This window comes from Neomonachus schauinslandi, chromosome 2 (assembly GCF_002201575.2).
Source record: "Neomonachus schauinslandi chromosome 2, ASM220157v2, whole genome shotgun sequence".
In the NCBI taxonomy this organism is placed as follows: Eukaryota; Metazoa; Chordata; class Mammalia; order Carnivora; family Phocidae; genus Neomonachus; species Neomonachus schauinslandi.
Window position 1 is genome coordinate 28,421,549 of NC_058404.1, and position 21,663 is coordinate 28,443,211.

General features: G+C 37.9%; 1 protein-coding gene across 1 annotated transcript in view; it reads right to left on the reverse strand.

The window, feature by feature from the left end:
* The window catches only part of TEX15 (testis expressed 15, meiosis and synapsis associated), a 56,695-nt gene extending 36,706 nt beyond the window's left edge, over positions 1 to 19,989 (reverse strand). The window contains 2 exon segments of the mRNA XM_021694184.2: positions 7,619 to 7,784; positions 19,851 to 19,989. Coding sequence (XP_021549859.2) covers positions 7,619 to 7,784; positions 19,851 to 19,989 — 305 coding nt within the window.
* Positions 19,990 to 21,663: the final 1,674 nt, after the last annotated feature.

Below are 21,663 nucleotides of genomic sequence, written 5' to 3' on the forward strand. Positions count from 1 at the left end.
AATATCCAAAATACATAAGGAGCAAACAATCCAAAAGCAAAAACACAATCTGATTTAAAAATGGCAGAGGACTTTAATGGACATTTGTCCAAAGAAAATGCACAAATGGCCAACAAGTATATGACAAGGTGCTCTACATCACTAGTCATCAGGGAAATGCATATCAAAACCATAATGAGAGATCATCTCATACCTGTCAGAACGGCTATTCTCAAAAAGACAAGGTAAAGAGTGCTGGTGAGGATATAGGGAAAAGGGAACCCTGGTGCATTGTTAATTGGAATATAAATTGGTGCACCACTATAGAAAATAGTATGGAGATTCCTGAAAACATTAAAAACAGAACTACTATATGATCAAGTAACCCCGCTTCTGGGTATGTATCTGAAGTAGATGAAACTGCTATCTCAGAGAAATATCTGCACCAACAATGTTCACTGCAGCATTACTTGCAATAGCTAAGACATGGAAACAACTTAAGTATCCATCAACACATGAACTGACTAAAGAAAATGTGGTACACACATACAATGGAATATTATTCAGCAATAAATGAAGGAAATCCTTCAGTCTGCAACAAAATGAATGAACCTTGAGGGTATTACGGTACGAACTCAGAGAGAGACAAATACCATATAATCTCACTTACACGTGGAATCTAAAAACATCAAATTCATAGAAACGGAGTAGAATGGTGGTTGCCAGGCCTAGAGAGTGGGTGAAATGGGGAGATGCTGGTCAAGGGTACAAACTTTCAGTTATAAGATGAGTAAGTTCAGAGGATCTATGGGACAGCATGGTAACTGCGGTTAATAATACCGTATCATATACTTGGAAGTTACTATAAGAATAGAGCTTTGGGACGCCTGGGTGGCTTATTCGGTTAAGTGTCTGCCTTTGGCTCAGGTCATGATCCCAGGGTCAAGTCCTGCATCAGGCTCCTTGCTCGGCGGGGAGCCTGCTTCTCCTCTGCCTGCTGCTCCCCCTGCTTGTGCTCTCAAAATCTTTAAAAAAAAAGTTAGCTTAAAAAAAATAGAACAGAGCTTTAATGTTCTCACCATAACAACAAAATTGTTAATTATGTGAAGTAAAAGATGAGTTAACTAATGTTATCATAGTAAACATTTCATAATATACATGTGGATCATCACATTATACACCTTAAACTTACACAGTGTTATATGTTAATCATATTTCAATAAAGCTGGAGGGAAAAAAATTTTCTCACACAAAAATTCTGGCGATAAGGCGGTATAATATTAGTTTTCTATTGCTGCTGTAACAAATTCCCACAGACTTAGTGGATTGAAACAAATCAAGTTTGGTTTTTTTTTTTTCCAAAGATCCATTTATTTATTTTAGAGAGTGCGAGCTAGGGGAGGGGCGGAGAGGGAGGGAGAGGGAGAATCCCTGAGCACACTTGTGGCTTAGGGGAGCCTGACAAGGGGCTCGATCCCAGGACTCCGAGATCATGACCTGAGCTGAAACTAAGAACTCAGCCGCTTAACCAACTGAGCTACCCAGGTGCCCCAACAAATCGTTTATTATTTTACAGTTCAGCAGGACGTAAGTCCAATATAGGTCTCATCGGGTTAAAATAAAGATGTCATTTTGATTGTGTTCCTGTGTCAGGGTCTGGGGGAAGATCTCTTCACTTGTTAGCAAAATTTAATTACTTGCAGAGGGAGGACTAACATACCATTTCCTTTCTAGCTGTTAGCTGTAGGCTGCTCCCAGGTCCTAGAAGTTACCCGAATTCCTTGAGTCATAACACCTTTCCTCCATCTTTAAAGCCAGGAAAAACAGGGGGCACCTGGGTGGCTCAGTCATTAAGCGTCTGCCTTCGGCTCAGGTCATGATCCCGGGGTCCTGGGATCGAGCCCCGCATCAGGCTCCCTGCTCGGTGGGAGGCTTACTTCCCCCTCTCCCACTCACACACTGTTCCCTCTCTAGCTGTCTCTCTCTCTCTGTCAAATAAATAAATAAAATCTTTAAAAAATAAATAAAAAATAAAGCCAGGAAAAGCAGGCTGAATCCCTCTGAAATTTTTCTTCTGTCTCCTCTCTGACCCTCTTACATTTCTAAAAGCTCATATCGTGAGTCCACTCACTCATACTGGGTCCACTTGGGTAACCCAAGATAATCATCATCTGCAGGTTTGTGATGTCAACCAGATCTGAAGGTCCTTTTTGTTATGTAAAGTAACATATTCACAGATTCTAAGAATCACGATGTGGGCATCTTATGGGGGTGCACTATGCTGCCTACTGCAGGCAGATTCGGAATTTATTCAGTTCCCCAACAGTATTAAGAATTTAAGTTTCTTTGCCTTGATTCTCCACACTGCTTTCCACAGCTTTTATCTTTGGCTCCTCTAAGTCTTAAGAAGGCTGCCAAGCAGCAGCTAGATCTGTAAACTTCCTTGCTTGCAGTCCTTAATAGAGACACTTGACTTCATCTCAGGATTTCCAGGAAAATCTCATGCTGTGTTCTAATGAGCCATACAGACTAGGCTCGTACATCAGTAAACCAGTAAAAGAGAATAGGACTTGGGATGCCTGGGTGGCTCAGTCGGTTAAGCCTCTGCCTTCAGCTCAGGTCATGATCCCAGGGTCCTGGAATCGAGTCCCACATCGGGCTCCTTGCTCAGCAAGGGGCCTGCTTCTCCCTCTGCCTGCCTCTGTCTCTCTCTCTCTGATAAATAAATAAAATCTTTAAAAAAAAAAAAAAAAAGGAGAGCTTTTTGTGAAACAAAGGACAAAGAATAGTTTAAATTATGTAAGATGATTTAGAATTGTTAGACTATAGTCTACTAACTTGATTACCCTATACATCCTTCTTCCAACATATATACTTTAAAAAGCACTCATGCTCACACAAAACACTTTCGATCCACCTTGCAGAAAGGGAACCACCCAAAGTGTCATCCAGTTACTGCATCTAACTTCAGATCCATGTTGGGAGTAATATGCCTTCATTTCTAACAGGTCTGAATATAGATCTATATAGTTAACATCCATTTAGGCAATATATAGCTACAAGATTAAGTTATCTACACCCAAAAATACACTGGTAAAGGGAAAAAAATAGGATAACTACAATTAAATTCAGAAAAGTGAAGAATGACACAATAATGGTGTTAGCTGGCCCTGAGCAACAACAGTACATCCTTTTGAAAAGAAGAAGCTAGGGTTCTCTATCCTCAAAATTCCAAAGGCTAGTAACCATAGCAAGATCATGTTTAGACAATGGTTGCAATTAGGACTTTCAGTCTCCTGGCAACAAACCTCTGAAACCTTGGCATCCTCCAAGGCTCTGAATCTGAAATGGCCTTTAGCTACTGCATTCCAATTCGAAACTATCCATTTCTTCCCCCAAATTGCATTTAAAATATATCTTTATTGTATAAACCTGAGTACTTTCCACTTACCTGGTAGAAAATACTTAAAAGGAGGTATTGTTAAAGGCAACAGACTTGTGCTTTGCAGCATACTTATTTCCTGTTAAATCTTCTTAAACCCAAATTCAAACTAACTTTTGAAAAGATGAATTCTTTACCTCAAGCTAATCTTATTAAGCTGATCTGTGATACCAGATCATAAGAATAAAGAATCTTTCTTACAAAGTCTGAATTTTAAAGGCCTTTTGCGTCTAAGACATGGCCAAGGCACTTTAACATCCTGAATATTCTGCATAATTTCCCCCAAAACCAAAACCTCATGAAACAAATGATTGTGCCCAAGGTATAAAGGATTATCACCAACTTCTCAAGTTGGCACCCTTACTGCCCAATCTCCAAGTTAAATCCATAGTGTAGAAGCTCTTATTTGCCAGTACCCCTTTGCAGTACGAAATTCACTATCAGCTGGAATATGGTTGACTTCAAGTATAAAAACTTGCTCAATTTGGCTTAAAAATAAGTTGACTTCTTAGAACAAGAAATTCAGAAATCAGGCAGCATTTATCAGGGTTGATAGATGCCATGGCTCCAGATGTCATCAAGGATCCAGGTTTTTTCCATTTCTTTGTCCTTCTGTCCTCAGCTTTAGGGTCATCCTAACACTAGTCTTTTTATTACCTCACAAGGGTGCTATCAGTAACTTAAACATGCTTTCTTGGCTCACATCCAAATGGCTTCTCTCTCCCAGAGACCCCCAAGCCAATCCATCTTGAGTGTGTTACTGACCCAAACTGATTTATTTCTGCCCACCCTTGGAACCAATCATTGATAAAGTAAATGAAATTAACCACAGATGGCTCAGACTATATCTGGAGTGAAACATAAACTAAGATCTCAAGACTAATTCAACTACAACATTTAGCCGGGTATTGACAATCTTTAAAATGATATCCTTTCATATAAATTTGAAATTTTTATTTTTATTTTATTTTTTTCAAGATTTTATTTATTTGACAGAGAGAGAGACAAAAAGAGAGAGAACACAAATAAGGGGAGTGGGAAAAGGAGAAGCAGGCTTCCCGCCGAGTAGGGAGCCCGATGCGGGGCTTGATCCCAGGACACTGGGATCATGACCTGAGCCGAAGGCAGACACTTAACAACTGAGCCACCCAGGCGCCCCAAATTTGAAATTTTTAAAAGTAATTTTAAAACAAAAAGGGTCAAACTGATAAAAATAAGGCAATGGACTTAAGAATAATTCAGTTTCAGTTTCTCTTTTACCCATTAAGACCAGCTCAAGTTTAACTCTTCAAAGCATCTCTCAAAACTCTTAAGAACAATCAGTCCCTCATATGTGTACCTATATCTTTATTATAACATATTTTATATTTACTTCTAAACTAGAATGTGAACTCTTTAAGACAGGAAAAAACATTCATTGTTCTTTGAGGGTTATCAAATACAGTGTCTGACATAGTAGATACTCAAATATTTAATGAATGATTGAATACACATATGTTTAGATTTTTTTTTAAAGATTTTATTTATTTATTTAACACAGAGGTAACAGCAAGAGAGGGAACACAAACAGGGGGAGTGGGAGAGGGAGAAGCAGGCTTCCCGCTGAGCAGGGACCTGATGCAGGGCTCATCCCAGAACCCTGGGATCATGACCTGAGCCGAAGGCAGACGCTTAACAACTGAGCCACCCAGGCGCCCTGATGTTTAGATTTTTAATGCTTTTGCTGATTTCAGACTTAAGAAGTGGTAGATGGAATGTAGATAAGAAGTAGAAATTGGTATCCTTTTGGAAATACTAGTTTTTGCTGAGCCCATAGATATAATAACTCCTCTAAAGGGAGTGATAGAAAGAAAAGCCATGGGGCACCTGGGTGGCTTAGTCAGTTGAGTGTCCAACTCTTGGTTTCAGCTCAGGTCATGATCTCAGGGTTGTGAGATAGAGTCCCACATCAGGCTCTGTGCTCAGTGGGGAGTCTGCTTGAGATTCTCTTCCTCTCCCTCTGCCCCTCCCCCTACTCTCTCTAAAAAATAAATAAAATCTTGAAAAAAGAAAGCAGAAGACAGAAAAGCCAGAGGCAGTCAATGTTACTAATATATTTTCTTTTCATTCTATTATTTTCTTCTAACCATTTTTTTTTAAGATTTTATTTATTTATTTGACAGAGACACAGTGAGAGAGGGAACACAAGCAGGGGCAGAGGGAGAGGGAGAAGCAGGCTTTCCACTGAGTAGGGAGCCCGATGCGGGGCTCGATCCCAGGACCCTGGGATCATGACCTGAGCCGAAGGCAGACGCTTAATGACTGAGCCACCCAGGTGCCCCTAACCATTTTTTAAAATTTTTCTTTTTATTTTCTTTTCCACTTGGTCTTAAGGCTAATTAAAGGCACTTTATAGCATCACTGGTTTTTAAAAAATGAAATAAAAATTTAATTAAGTGCCCACTGTGTTGCCAGCTTCATACTATGGACATAAAAACAAAGAAGATAAAACTCACAATGCAGGAGAATCAGACAAAACCAATATATGGTAGTAAGACCTATAAAATGGGTATAAAGTACTATGGGAAACAAATGAGTTTGTCTAATTGGGCAAATAACTAAGAAATCAATAAATCCTACACCTGTTGATTATTTGCAATGTTATAACATGTCATGTATTGTTGGGTAGTTGTTCTAATTTCTCTAAAATCAACAGGTTGTAAATTAAGTGTTGGGCAGGGGAACATTACAAAAAAGGACAAAATTTTAAAATGCCTAAAAGAACTAAAATCAAAGAACAATACCAGGAATTAATTTTTGATCAAACTCTTATTTCAATCTGGAAGTGGCGGGATATAACCAGTCCACTGCACTTTTGCTCAAAACTGTTGTTTTCTAGATGACAGAATATGCTATCAACTAAATCTGTCATTCCCACCAATTCTCTCAAAGTGACATCAGGGGTAAGTATGTTTAAGTCAAGAGGAATTAATTCTAAAGCAAAAAAAGAAACCAAGAACATTCCAAAATGAGTTCTAAGTGTGGGTCCTTGATCAAGCTACAGTTAGGTTTTAAGTTAAATGTCAGTTAATGAAGGAGGAAAAATCAGAAAATGAAAAAGGTAAACTGTGTTCACCTAAGATCTAGATCTATAAATACAAAATGTTTACAATGAGAACTTTGTATACGCTTTTCTTCTTTCTTACGAAAACAAAATACTGGATTACGCCTTCCCAAAAAGTACTAGTACTTTAAAAAAATTAAAATGAAACTAATTTAACACTCTACGTTAACTATACTCAAAAAAAAATTTAAGAGAAAAAAATGGGTGCCTGGGTGGCTCAGTCATTAAGCGTCTGCCTTTGGCTCAGGTCATGATCCCAGCATCCTGGGATCAAGCCCTGCATCGGGCTCCCTGCTCTGTGGGAAGCCTGCTTCTCCCTCTCCCACTCCCACTGCTCTTACTTACATTCCCTCTCTCGCTGTGTCTCTCTGTCAAATAAATAAATAAATAAAATCTTTAAAAAAAAAAATAAATAAGAGAAAAAAAATAGTGGCTCTAGAATAGCTGGAAATAGCCAGATACAATTTTGCCAAATTAAAACATCAACTAAGTCTCTGAACAACTGAATCAAGGAAAAAAAGTTATTTTCTGGATAATTTAACTGCTGTTTTATATATGCAGGAGGCACGAGGGATCTGTAAAATGGGTGCTTAATAAACGTGCTCATGTATGCTTCTTTTTTTTTTTAAAGATTTTTTTATTTATTTGACACAGAGAGACACAGCGAGAGAGGGAACACAAGCGGGGGGAGAGGGAGAAGCAGGCTTCCCGCGGAGCAGGGAGCTGGACATGGGGCTCGATCCCAGGACCCTGGGATCATGACCTGAGCTGAAGGCAGACGCTTAACGACTGAGCCACCCAGGTGCCCCTCATGTATGCTTCTGAAAAAATTTATCAAGATTAAAAAATTACAAGTGTCTGAAATGTGGCTACATAAACCTGTAAAACTTATTAATCAAAATGTTACACTTAGCTCTTCACTATTACACAAGGCTATGAGAAGCCAACAAAATAATAAACAAACAATCTCTGTACTTATTTTCTTAGTAATACTTACCAAATCTCAAATGGTAGAAATTACAAATTCTTATGACTTCAATAGTAAAAAGAAAAAAATCCAAAATCTCAACCTTCTTTAGGTCATAGTAACTTACCTCTTAGAAGTAAAATTTTTTTCCAGATCCTCATTGTGAACCAGTTTTGTATCCCCAAACTGCCATGATGTTTGTAGATCACAGCCTACATCAAGTTGGCACTGGTTAAGAGTATCATGTATGAAACTATTCTCTCTAGTATTGGTGCAACAAGGTGACAAGTAAACTAAAGATAAAGAAAAGGGAAGTGGTTATTTGACTTTAAAATTATCTTTGTACATCTACAGAATGACATACATAACTATAATATCAAAACCACAAAAATGACATTGGTAAAATCCACAGATGTTAAGATTTTACCAGTTTTACATGCACTTGCATGTGTATAGTTCTGCGCAATTTTGTCATATGTATAGATTCATGGCAACCACTATAATCAAGATACACAAGGGCGCCTGGGTGGCTCAGTTGGTTAAGCAACTGCCTTCGGGTCAGGTCATGATCCTGGAGTCCTGGGATGGAGTCCCACGTCAGGCTCCCTGCTCAGCGGGGGGGTCTGCTTCTCTCCCCAGAAGAGGGTCAGAACCCTCTTCTGTCTCGTGCTCTCATTCTCTCTCTCAAATAAATAAAATCTTTAAAAAAAAAAAAAAAGATACACAAGTGTTCCATCCCACAAAGATCTCCCTTAAGCTGTTTTAAAATAGAATAGTACTGACAACTGTATTCCCCTTCTCTGCCTCTAAGTCTTGAAAACTACTAATCTATTCTCCATCTCTATACTTTTGTCATTTCAAGAATGTTTTGTAAAGGGGTGCCTAGGTGGCTCAGTTGGTTAAGCGACTGCCTTCGGCTCAGGTCATGATCCTGGAGTCCACGGATCAAGTCCTGCATCGGGCTCCCTGCTCAGCGGGGGGTTGGCTTCTCCCTCTGACCCTCCTCCCTCTCGTGCTCTCTGTCTCTCATTCTCTCTCTCTCATATAAATAAATAAAATCTTTAAAAAAAAAAAAAAGAATGTTTTGTAAGTAGAACTTTGTAGTTGTGATCTGTGGACATTAGCTTTTTTCATTCAGGATAATCCCTTTGAGATCCAACTAAGTTGTTATTTCGATAAATGGTTTCTTTTTATTGATGAGTAAGTACTCTATGGTATGGATGTACCATAGTTTAACCATTCACTAGTTATAAACCAAGGTAGTTGCCAATTTTTGGCTATTACAAATAAAGCTGCTATGAACATTTGTGTATAGGTTTTTGGGTGATGTACATTTTCATTTCTCTGGGATAAATGCCCCAAAGTGCAGTTGTTGAGTTATATGATAGTTGCATGTTTAGTTTTTAAAGAAACTATTAAACTGTTTTTCAAAGAGTGGCTCAGCTTTCTGGTTTCCACTGGTTGTATGACTGATCTGGTTTCTCTGTATCACTGCTAATATTTGGCATTGTTATTCTTTTAATTTTAGCTGTTTTAACAAATGGGTAGTGATATCTCATTGTGGTTTCCATTTCCTTAGTGGCTATGATGTTGAACATCTCTTTTTGTGCTCATTTGCCATCCGTACATCCTCTTTGGTGAAACATCTGTTCATGTCTTTTTCCTTACTAATTGGATTTTCTCACCTCCCTTTTTTTTTGTTTACTAATGAGTTTTGAAAGCACTTTGTATGTTCTGGATATGAGTTCATTTCATATACATGACTTACAAGTGTTGGTGAGGATGTAGAGAAAAAAGTACCCTTGTGCACTATTGGTGGAAATGGAAGTTCTTCAAAAAATTAAAAATAGAAATACCATGTGATTCAATAATTCCACTACTGGGTTTTTACCCAAACAAAATAAAAACACAAATGTGAAAAGATACATGCATCCCTATGTTTACTGCAGCATTATTTATAGTAGCCAAGATATGGAAGCAGCCCAAGTGTCCAACATAGATGAATGTATAAAGAAGATGTGATACATACACACACACATATACACACATGCATATACATACACACACACAATGGAATATTACTCAACCATTAAAAAGATGAGATCTTGCCATTTGCAACAACATGGATGCACCTAGAGGGTATTATGCTAAATAAGTCAGAGAGACAAAGACAAATACCATATGATTCCACCTATACGTGGAAAATGAAAAACAAAACAAATGAATAAACAAAAAGCAGAATCAGACCTATACATAGAAAAACTGATGGTTGCCTGAGGAAAGTGGGGTGGGAGAATGGGCAAAATGGGTAAAGGGGAATGGGAGATACAGGCTTCTAGTTATGGAATGAATAAGTCAGGGGGAGAAAAGGTACAGAGTAGGGAATATTGTATTGTAATGGTATTTTAATAGTGTTGTATGGTAACAGATGGGAGCTACGCTAGTGGTGAGCACAGCATAATGTACAGAATTGCTGAATCACTGTGTTGTACACCTGAAAATAATGTAACATTGTGCGTAAACTATACCCCCAAAAAACCGCAAACCCCCATTTTCTTCCACTCTAAGTTTTCTTTTCATTTACCTAACAGTCTTTCAGAAAATAAGTTTTTAATTGTGATGAAGCCAATTTATCAAATTCTTTTTAAAAGTTTATTTTAGTAATCTTTACACCCAACATGGGGCTTGAACTCACAACCCCAAGATCAACAGTTGCATGCTTTACCAACTGAGCCAGCCAGGGGCCCACCCATGATTTATTTTGAATTATTTTTTGTGTGTAGGGGGAAGTTCCTTTTCTTGCTTATGGATGTTGTCCCAATTGCTCCAGCAACATCTGATGAAAAGACTACCTTTCCTCGATTGAATATATCTTCATAAAAATTAATTGAAAGAAAATCAAATGAGCATATTAATATGAGTTTATTTCTGGAATCTCTACTCTGTTCCACTAATCTATCCCTCTGCCAATGCTACACTATCTTGATTACTGTAGCTACAAAGTAAGCCTTAGTATTGAGCAGAGTAATTACAGTTTCTTTTTCTATTTCAAAATTGTTTAAAGCTATTCCAGTTTCTTTGCCTTTTCATGTAAATTTGAGGATAAGTTTATTTAGAAAAAGACTTTTTCAATATTACAATACATTAAATTACAATAAATCTAAAGATAAATTTGTGGAAAACTGCGATCTTTATTATGTTGAATCTTCTAAACTGTAAGTATACCTCCCTAAATAACAGATTCTCCTTGATTTCTTTCATCAGCATTTGCAGTTTATTTTATTGAGAGAGAGAGTGCTCATGCAAGCAGGGTGAGGGAGGAGCAGAGGGAAAGGGAGAGAGAGAATCTTAAGCAGGCACTTGACCTCAGGACCCTGAGGTCATAACCCGAGCAGAAATCTAGAGTCCAATGCTTTTTCTAAAAAAAAAAGATTTTATTTTTTAGAGAATATGCACACTTGAGAGACAGCACAAGCGTGGGGGGTTGTGGGGGAGAGAGGGGCAGAGGGAGAGGGTGAAGTATTTCTCTGCTGAGCAGGGAGCCAGATGTGGGGTTCCATCTCAGGACCCTGGGATCACGACCTGAGCTGAAGGTGGACGATTAACCGACTGAGCCACCCAGGTGCCCCTCAAGAGTCTGATGTTTAACCGAGCTACCTAGGTGCCCTAGCATTTGCACTTTAAAGCATAAAAACACTGTACATGTTTTGTTAGATTCATACATATGTATTTCAAGTTTTGAACTATTATAAATGGCATTGTTTAATATTTTGATTTTCATGTATTCTTTGCTAATATATAGAAATTCAATTAATTTTTCTATTTTTTCTCTTTTTTAAATTGAAACATAGTTGACATACAATGTTATATTAGTTTCAGGTATACAACATAGTGATTCAATAATTATATTCATTACAAAATGTTCACCACAGTAAGTGTAGTTACCATCCGTCACTGTACAAATTACTATAATATTACTGATTATCCCCAGGCTGTACTTATCATCCCCATGACTTATTTTATAAATGGAAGTTTGTACCTCCCTCTCCTCTGGCAACCCCTACTTTCTTCTTTGTATTTATGGAGTCTATTTCTGCTTTTTGTTGGTTTGTTCACTTGTTTTGTTTTTTAGAATTCATATGTAAGTGAAATCATATGGTATTTGTGTTTTTCTAACTTATTTCACATAGTATAATACCCTCTATGTCCATCCATGTTGTCACAAATGGCAAGATTTTATTCTTTTTTATGGCTGAGTAATATTCTAGTGTGTGTGTGTGTATACATACACATACAACAACATCTTTATTCATCCATCCATCCATCCATGGACACTTAGGTTGCTTCTACGATTTTTCTATTTTGATCTTGCACCCAGTGACCTTGCTGAACTTATTAGAGAATTTTTTTCCTTTTTTGTAGATTCCCTGGGATTTCCTATGTAGACCATCATGTGATCTTCAAATAGAAACAGTTTTATATCTCCTTTCCCAATCTGTTTTTAAGTTAAATTCATTCTTTTTTGCACTGGCTACAATTTCCAGTACTATGTTGGTAAGAATGGAAAAAGAGAATGTTCTTGCCATCTTATAGAGAAAGCTTCAGTTGTTCATCATTAAGTGATGTTAGCTACAGGTATTTTTCCCTTATGAAGTTGAGGAAATTCCCATTCTTAGTTTGCTGGGTCTCTATCCTGAGTGTTGAATTTAGTTGAATGCTGAACTTAGTTGAATGCTTATTTTGCATTAATTAATATGATCATGTAATTGTTCTTTATCCTTCAAATATAGATTAACTTTCAAATATAAAACCAGGCTTGCATTCCTGAAAAAAAACTCCTTTGGAAGTAGTGTAAAATGCATTTTATATACAGTACTGCTGAATTCCATTTATGTAAGATTTCTGCATCAATGTTTATGATGGATATTGGTAGGTATTGTTCTTTTTTTGTATTATATTTGTCTGGTTTTAATACCAGAGTAATAGTGGCCTCATAAAATTATTTTCTATGTTCTGGAAGAGGTTCTGTAGAATTTGTATTAACTCTTTCTAAATGTTTAGAGTTCTCCTCTAAAACCATCTGGGTCTAGAGATTTCTTTCCAACCATGTTTTCAATTATGAATTCAATTTCTGTAATGATTATAAAAAAGGGTATTTGAATAATCTATTTAGTATTGTGTGTTTTGTTACTTTGTACTTTTTGACAAACTGGTCCATTTCATCAAAGTTGTCAAGTTTATGTAAGCAGATCTGTTCATAGTATTCCCTTTTTAAACTTTCAATGCCATGGGTCAGAAATGATATTCCATTTCATTCCTGATAGTGGTAATTTGCAGCATTTGTATCTTCTGTCAGTCTTGTTAAAGGTTTGTCAATTTATTGATCTTCTTAATCAACCAGATTTTTTGTTTCATTGATTTTCCTTCTTCTGCTTGTTTTGGGTTTGTTACTCTTTTTCTTTTTTTCTTTTTTTAAAGATTTTATTTATTTGACAGAGAGAGACACAGCGAGAGAGGGAACACAGGCAGGGGGAGTGGGAGAGGGAGAAGCAGGCTTCCCGCCGAGCAGGGAGCCCGATGAGGGCTGGATCCCAGGACTCTGGGATCATGACCTGAGCTGAAGGCAGACACTTAACGACTGAGCCACCCAGGCGCCCCTGTTACTTTTTCTATTTTCTTAAGGTGGAAGCTGAGATTACGGTTATGAAATCCTTCCTATTTTTTGAATTTAATTCCAGTACAGTTTACATAGTGTTATATTAGTTTCAGGTGTACAATATAGTGATTCAACAATTCTATACATTACTTAGTGTTCATCATGATAAGTGTACTCTTAATCCCCTTCACCTATTTCACCCATCCCCCTACCCACCTCCCTCTAGTAATCTTAAGCTTGTTCTGTATAGTGAAGAGTCTGGTTTTGGTTTGTCTCTTTTTTTGTTCATTTTCTTAAATTCAACATATGAGTGAAATCAGATGGTATTTGTCTTTCTCGGACTTATTTTGCTTAGTATTATACTTTCTAGATCCATCCATGCTGTTGCAAATGGCAAGATTTCATTCTTTTTTATGTCTGATTAATATTCCATTGTGTGTGCACATTTGCGTGTATACCACATCTTCTTTATCCATTCATCTATCAATGGACACTTGGGCTGCTTCAATAATTTGGCCATTGTGAATAAGACTGCAATAAACATAGAGGTGCAATAAACAGATCTTTTGAATTAGTGTTTTTGTATTCTTTGGGTAAATACCCAGTAGTGATATTACTGGATGATATGAAATACTTCCTATTTTTTAAGATTTTATTTATTTATTTGACAGAGAGAGACACAGCGGGAGAGGAAACACAAGCAGGGGGGGAGTGGGAGAGGGAGAAGCAGGCTTCCTGAGGAGCAGGTAGCCCGACGCAGGGCTCCATCCCAGGACTCTGGGACCATGACCCGAGCTGAAGGCAGACGCTTAACGGATGAGCCACCCAGGCGCCTGAAATCCTTCCTATTTTCTAATGTAAGGATTTAGTGCTATAAATTTGTTAGCAATGCTTTAGCTGTGTCCCTCAAATTTGGTATGTTACATTTTAATGTTTATTTGATGTATATTTTCATTTCCCTTGAAATCTCATGAGTATTTAGAAATGTGTTATTTTCCATGTGTTTGTAGACTTACATATTACTTTATATTAATTTCTACTTTTTACATGGCCCAAGAACACATTCTGTATGACTCCAATTCTTTTAAATATGTTGAGATGTGTTTTGTGGCCCAAAAGATGTCTATCCTGATGGGTGTCAAATCAGCACTTGAAAAGAATGTCTATTCTGCTGTTGTTGGGTGAAGTCATGTACAAATGTCAATTAGATTCTGTTGCTTGACAGTATTAAGTTCTTCCATATTTTTGCTGATTTTCTGTCTTGACATGGGGCTTAAACTCATGGGGCTTGAACTCACGACTCTGAGATAAAGACCTGAGCTAAGATCAAGAGTTGGACGCTCAATCAACTGAGGAACTCAGGCACCCTAACTGCTGATTTTCTGTCTTAATAGTTCTATCAATTTTTTTTAATTGAAATTCAAGTTAGTTAACATATACTGTAGTATTGGTTTCAGAAGTAGAATTCGGTGATCATCTCTTACTTAAAATACCCAGTGCTCATCCCAACAAATGCTCTCCGTAATGCCCATCCCACATTTAGCCCATTCCTCAACTGGCTCACCCATCCCTCAACTCCCCGTTTGATCTCTATAGTTAAGAGTCTCTTATGGTTTGCTTCCCTCTCTGTTTATCTTATTTTTCCTTCCCTCCCCTATGTTCATCTGTCTTGTTTCTTAAATTCCACATATAAGTGAAATCATGTAATATTTGACTTTCTCTGACTTATTTTGCTTTGCATAACACACTCCATCTAGTTCCATCCACGTTGTTGCAAATGGCAGGATTTCATTCTTTTTGATTGCTGAGTAATATTCCTGTGTGTGTGTGTGTATGTGTGTGTGTGTGTGAGATCTTCTTTATCCATTCATCAGTCAATGGACATTTGGGTTCCTTTCCATAATTTGGCTATTGTTGATAATGCTGCTATAAACATTGGAATGCATGTGCTCCTTCGAATCAGCTTTTCTGTATCCTTTGGATAAATACCTAGTAGTGCAAGTGCTGAGTCATAGAGTAGTTCTATTTTTAACTTTTTGAGGAACCTCCATACTGTTTTCCAGAGTGGCTATACCAGTTTACATTCCCACCAACAGTGTAAGAGGATTTCCCTTTCTCTACATCCTTGCCAACATCTGTTGTTTCCCAAATTATTCATTTTAGCCATTGTGACAGGTATGAGGTGGTATCTCATTGTGGTTTTGACTTGTATTTCCCTGATGATGAGTGAGGCTGAGCATCTTTTCATGTGTCTGTTAGCCATCTAGATGTCTTCTTTGGAAAAATGTCCATTCATGTCTTCTGTCCCTTTCTTAACTGGATTATTTTTTTGGGGGCTAGGACTTGGAGTACTATGTTGAACAACAGTAGTGAGAGTGGACATCCCTGTTGTGTTCCTGACCCTAGAGGAAAAGCTCTGATTTTTTTTTTTTCCATTGAGGATGATATTAGCTGTTGTTTTGTTTTTTTTAAAGATTTTATTTATTTATTTGACAGAGAGATAGCGAGGGCAAGAACACAAGCAGGGGGAGAGAGAGAGGGAGAAGCAGGTTTCCTGCTGAGCTGGGAGCCCGATGTGGGACTCGATCCCAGGACCCTGGGATCATGACCTGAGCTGAAGGCAGACACTTAATGGCTGAGCCACCCAGGCACCCTAGCTGTTGGTTTTTCATATATGGCCTTTATGATGTTGAGATATGTTCCTTCTATCCCAACTTTCTTGAAGATTTTTATCAAGAAAGGATTCTGTATTTTGTCAAATGCTTTTTCTGCATCTATTGAGAAGATCCATATGGTTCTTATCCTTTCTTTTATTAATTTGGTGTTTCAAGTTGATTTGCAGATACTGAACCATCTTTACAGCCCAGGAATAAATCCCACTCGATCGTGATGAATAATCCTTTTAATGTACTGTTGGATTAAATTAGCTAGTATTTTGTGGAGAATTTTTGCATCCATGTTCATCAGGAATATTGGTCTGTAATTCTCTTTTTTATTGGGTTCTTTGGTTTTAGTTCTATCAATTGTTGAGAGAGGTGTGCTAAAGTCTCCAACTATAATTCTGGATTTGTCCATTTCTTCTTTCAGTTCTAACAATTTTGCTTCATGCATATTGAATACACATTAAGGGTTGCTATGTCTTCTTGGTAGACTGACCTTTTCATCATTATGTAGTATCTTTGTTCCTGGTAATTTTCTTTCTGCAGAAGTCTACTTTATTGCATATTAATAAAGCTACTCTCACTTTATTTTGATTGTTTGCATGGCCTATCTTTCTGCTTATGTTTATTTTCAAAAATGTGTATCACTATATCTGACGTGAATTTATCAACAGTATATACTTGAGTCATGTTTTTTCATATATTGTGTCAACTTGTTTTTTTTTTTAATTATTTACTTATTTATTTATTTGACAGAGAGAGACATAGCGAAAGAGGGAACACAAGGAGGGTAGTGGGAGAGGGAGAAGCGGGCTTCCTGCTGAGCATCGAGCCCAATGCAGGGCTCGATCCCAGGACCCTGGGATCATGACCTGAGCCAAAGGCAGATGCTTAACGACTGAGCCACCCAGGTGCCCCTCAACTTCTGTTTTTTAATTGGTCTATTTGGAACATTTACACTTAATATAACTGATATGTTAGGTCTTACGCCTGCCATTTATCTGTTTATTTTTCCCTTCATTGTTCAATTCTCTATTTCATTTTCCTGACTACCTATGGGTTACTTGAACATTTAAAAAATTCATTTTGATTTATTTTTATAAAAACATTTAATTCTGAGGTTAACTGTAGATTCACATGTAGTTGTAATATATAACACAGAGAGAGCCTATACCCATTCACCCAGTTCCCTCCAAAGGTAATATTTCACTTTATAATTATTTCCTCTATATTCCCTGAGAATCACATTAGAGAATGTTGTAATTTTTCTCCAACGGTCAAATACAATTAGAAAACCCAAGAGGGGGTGCCTAGTGGCTCAGTTGGTTAGGCATGTGCCTTTGGCTCAGGTCATGATCCTGGGGGTCCTGGGATCAAGCCCCACATGGGGCTCTCTGCTTGGCAGGAAGCCTGCTTCTCCCTCTCCCTTTGCAACTCCTCCTGCTTGGGTTCTCTTTTTTTAAAATTTATTTTTTTTTAGAGAGCATGCGGAGGAAGGGGCAGAGGGAATAAGTGAAATCTTTTTTTAAAGATTTTATTTATTTATTTGAGAGAGAGACAGTGAGAGAGGGAACACAAGCTGGGGGAGTGGGAGGGGAGAAGCAGGCTTCCCACTGAGCAGGGAGCCCAATTCAGGGCTCTATCCCAGGACCCTGGGATCATGACCCGAGCCAACAGCAGATGCTGAACGACTGAGCCACCCAGGTGCCCCAAATAACTGAAATCTAAAAAAAAAAAAAAAAAGAAAAAGAAAACTCAAGAAAAGGATGGCTCATTAAATTTCCCTATATTTTGACTCTTCCTATTGTTCTTTCTTCATTCCTAGTATTCCCAGCTTCTTTCTTTTGTCATTTTCTGTTTAGGGAACTTTGTTTAGCCATCCTTTCAGGGTGGATATGCTGATGTAAAATTTTTAGTTTACTTCATCTGACAACGTTTACTTCTATTCTTGAAGGATATTTCTGCTAGGGACAGAACTCTGGGTCGACAGTTTTCTTTCTACACTTGAAAAATGTGTCAATTCCTTTGGACTCCATGGTTTCTAATGAGAAATCCTCTGTCATTCAAAAAAATTTTTCCCCTATAGGGGTACCTGGCTGGTTCAGTTGGTACAGCATGTGACTCTTGACCTTGGGGTCATGAGCTCAAGCCTCTGCTGGGTGTAGAGCTTACTTTAAAAACATTTTTTCCCCCAGAGGAGCCTGGGTGCCTCAGTTGGTTGGGTGGCTGACTTTTGGTTTTCAGCTCAGGTAATGATCTTGGGGTCCTGGGATTGAGCTGTGTGTCGGGCTCTGCACTCAGCGAGAAGTCTGCTTGAGGATCTTCTCCCTCTCCCTCTGCCCCTTCCTCCACATGCTCTCTAAAAAAAATAAATCTTAAAAAAATTTTTCCCCCTATAGATATCTGGTTGCTCTAGTTGCTTTCAAGATTTTTCTGTCCTTAGTTTTCAGAAGTTTGATTATGATGTGCTGTAGCATGGACTTTTTTGGGGTTTATCTTATTTATTAAAGCTTATTCAGCCCCTTGACTATATAGGTTTATGCCCTTTGCCAAATTTGGGAAATTTTTCGCCAATATTTCTTCAAATACTTTTCCATACTCTTTTACTTTGGGGACACTGAAGACAAAGATGTTTAATCTTTTATTATTGTTCCACATGTCCCTGAAGCTCTGCCAACTTTTTTTCTGTGTTGTTCAGGCTGAGTAATTTCTATTGTTATCATCTTTAAATTCACAGACTCTTCCCAATGTCTTCTCAATTCATCTCTGGAACCCATCCACTGAGTTATTTAAATTACTGCATTTTTCAGTTCCAAAATTTCTACTTGGTTATTACATTTTCCACTTCTTTGCTGAGATTTTCTATTTTTCTTTTGTTTCAAGAGTGTTCATAATTGCTTACTGAAACATCATTATAATGGCTGCTTTAAAAGTCTTGCCAGATAATTCCAACTTCTGTTTCATCAGAGTGTTGGCATTTGTGGATTATCTTTTCTCATTTAAACTGAGATTTTCCTGATTGGTGGTAAATGAATGATTTCAAAAAATTATATCTTGGTCATTTTGGATGTTAAGAGTAAGAGACTCTGGATCATATTTAATCTTGGGTTTTAGCAAGCTTCTACTGAAACTGAGCCAGCAGGGGAATCTGGAATCTGGAGATACTGATTCTTTACTACCAGGTGGGACTGAAGTCCTGGCTCTCCACAGGGTCTCCAATGACACTGTGGGGGGATGATTTGTTACCCCAAGGAAGGAGTGGAGGTCAGCGCTCCTGACTCAGCCTCCACTGACAAAGTGGGAGAGGGATGGGTGCTTTGTAATTGGCAGGTGTCACAGAAGTCCAGGCTCCTTACTTGGTCTTTATTGGCTCTACTCCAAGTGAGAAGGGGTGGCTCATCACAGGGCAGGGGTGGAAACCATGGACACTGCAGGGGCAGGGGACGGCAGGGAGGGGAACTTGTTACTGCCATGAAGGCGAAAGGCATTTAGTGGAAGTCTAAGTCCTCCACTTAAGCCTTTGCTAACAAAGGTGTACAGGTTATATTTTCACCCCTAATTTTTTGTAGGAGTAAGGTATTTATTGTCAACCAGGGTTCTATTTTTCTAGGATGTGCCTTTCCCAGTCCTTGGCAAGGGAGAACAGACTTTTTCTTGGGGCTTTCTGTGTCTGTTTCAGATGGCATTCCTGGACTGTTGGCATCCAATCTAAGACATGGAGGAAACAAACAAAAAAAACCAGAGAACTTACTGCAATAGCATTCCTTGATTCCCAGGGTCCTTAGCTGGTCCATTTTCTCTAAACCTTTCAAAGTCTTCTAATATTTGTTTTATGTATGATATCCAGAATTTTTAAGTGTACTTAGGAGACATATCTGTTCTATGTACCTTTGTGTGGATACATGTGTGTTTAAGGAATTAAAGGCATGACTTAACCTAATTTTATATAGTCAAAACAGAAGACGAACATAAACTAAGAATCAGAGAAATGCAGTTAATAGTTATGAAATAAACTCATCTTCCATGGAGATAGTAAATATTACCTTTCCCAGCTGTCCTCCTGATCTTGGGAATAGTGAATTTTTTCAGAGGATTGACTTCTACACCAGCGACTAATAAAGGTTCACTGGTTGAGTTCATTTTCCATAATGTCTTGTGTTTAGCAATCTCTTTCATTTCCATTTTGTTGGTGGCCTAAAATCAACCCCAAGTTATTAAGCAAAAGGTCAATAAACACATAAAAGGCAATGGCAGTAAAACGGTTTAAAAATTCTTACATGGAATTGAATATATATTATTGGTCACATTCACAACAGATTCCAATCTCAATTTGCCAGGTTACCCAAAATAAAAAATGAATTAACAGTTTTAGCTTTTACGTAATTTTTTGAATATTTATTTTGTAGTTTCTAATAGACTTTTTCTGTGTAATTTATGTAACTATAATTGGGTAACCAAAAGTCTGTGTTCCTGAAAAGCTTAATAACTTATAAACAATTTTTATTAACATTTAGTAAAATTCTTGCCAAATACTATATTTTTAAAAGTATTTTGCTGACACACTTCTGTGAATAGAATGATATTCTTGAAATCAGAATCTCTCCTTTGGAAGAAACTTATTAAAGTTGTAAACCAACTACTGCACAACTATCCCTACGATAGCCTGAACAATCACCCATCGGCTACTGTTCCATAGTATCATTCTATAAATGGATTAAGACCTCATAAATTGTCATACTAGTAACAGATTTCTTTTCTTCCCTCCTCCTTTCTCTCTCCAGCCCTCCCTCTCCCCCCACCCAACACAATGATTCTTAACTTTTCAAGTAGAACTCATATTAGGTACTGAAGGAGAGTAATGGAGCCTACACACAGAGAAATATATGTAGACATGGATTTTTCATACCATTTCATAATATGATTCACGGGCCTCCTGATAGCTATCAACTGCTTAGTTCAAACTTAGATCATAATCTACATTAAGAGTTGCCAAAATTCTACAGAAGGATCACAAAGGAGAAGATTCTACAGAAAGTTCACAAAAGATCTTGCCCTCAATCTCCACTCCACCCTTTATGAAAGATAATCTTACAGCCTCCCAATCAATGGATTATGGATGAGAATAGGGAATGGACAGAGACCTCTAGAAATAGAAGAGAATCAGTCTTTTTCTCATTCAGCCTCATTGACAGACACCAGTAGTGTTTCCTTCTAACAAGAATACCCTTAAGATACACTAGCTTGAGCCAGAGTGCCTGGCTGGCTCAGTTGGTAGAGCACATGACTCTTGATCTTGGGGTTGTGAGTTTGAGCCCATGTTGGAAGGGAAGAATAACTTATTTAATGACTTAAATTACAAAAAAAAAAAAACCAAACCTCTTCAATTAATCATACCTACCCTCTGACCCAGCATTTGCACTACTGGGTATTTACCCCAAAGATATAGATGTAGTGAAAAGAAGGGGCATATGCACCCCAATGTTCACAGCAGCAAAGTCCACAACAGCCAAATTGTGGAAGGAGCTGAGATGCCCTTCAACAGACGAATGATTAAGATGATGTGGTTCATATATACAATGGAATATTACTCAGCCATCAGAAAAGATGAATACCCACCATTTGCATCGACATGGATGGAACTGGAGGGGATTATGCTAAGTGAAATAAGTCAAGCAGAGAAAGACAATGATCATATGGTTTCACTCATATGTGGAACATAAGGAATAGCATGAAGGACATTAGGGGAAGGAAGGGAAAACTGAAGGGGGGGGAAGTCAGAGGGGGAGATGAACCATGAGAGACTATGGACTCCGGGAAACAATCTGAGGGTTTCAGAGGGGAGGAGGGTGGAGGGAT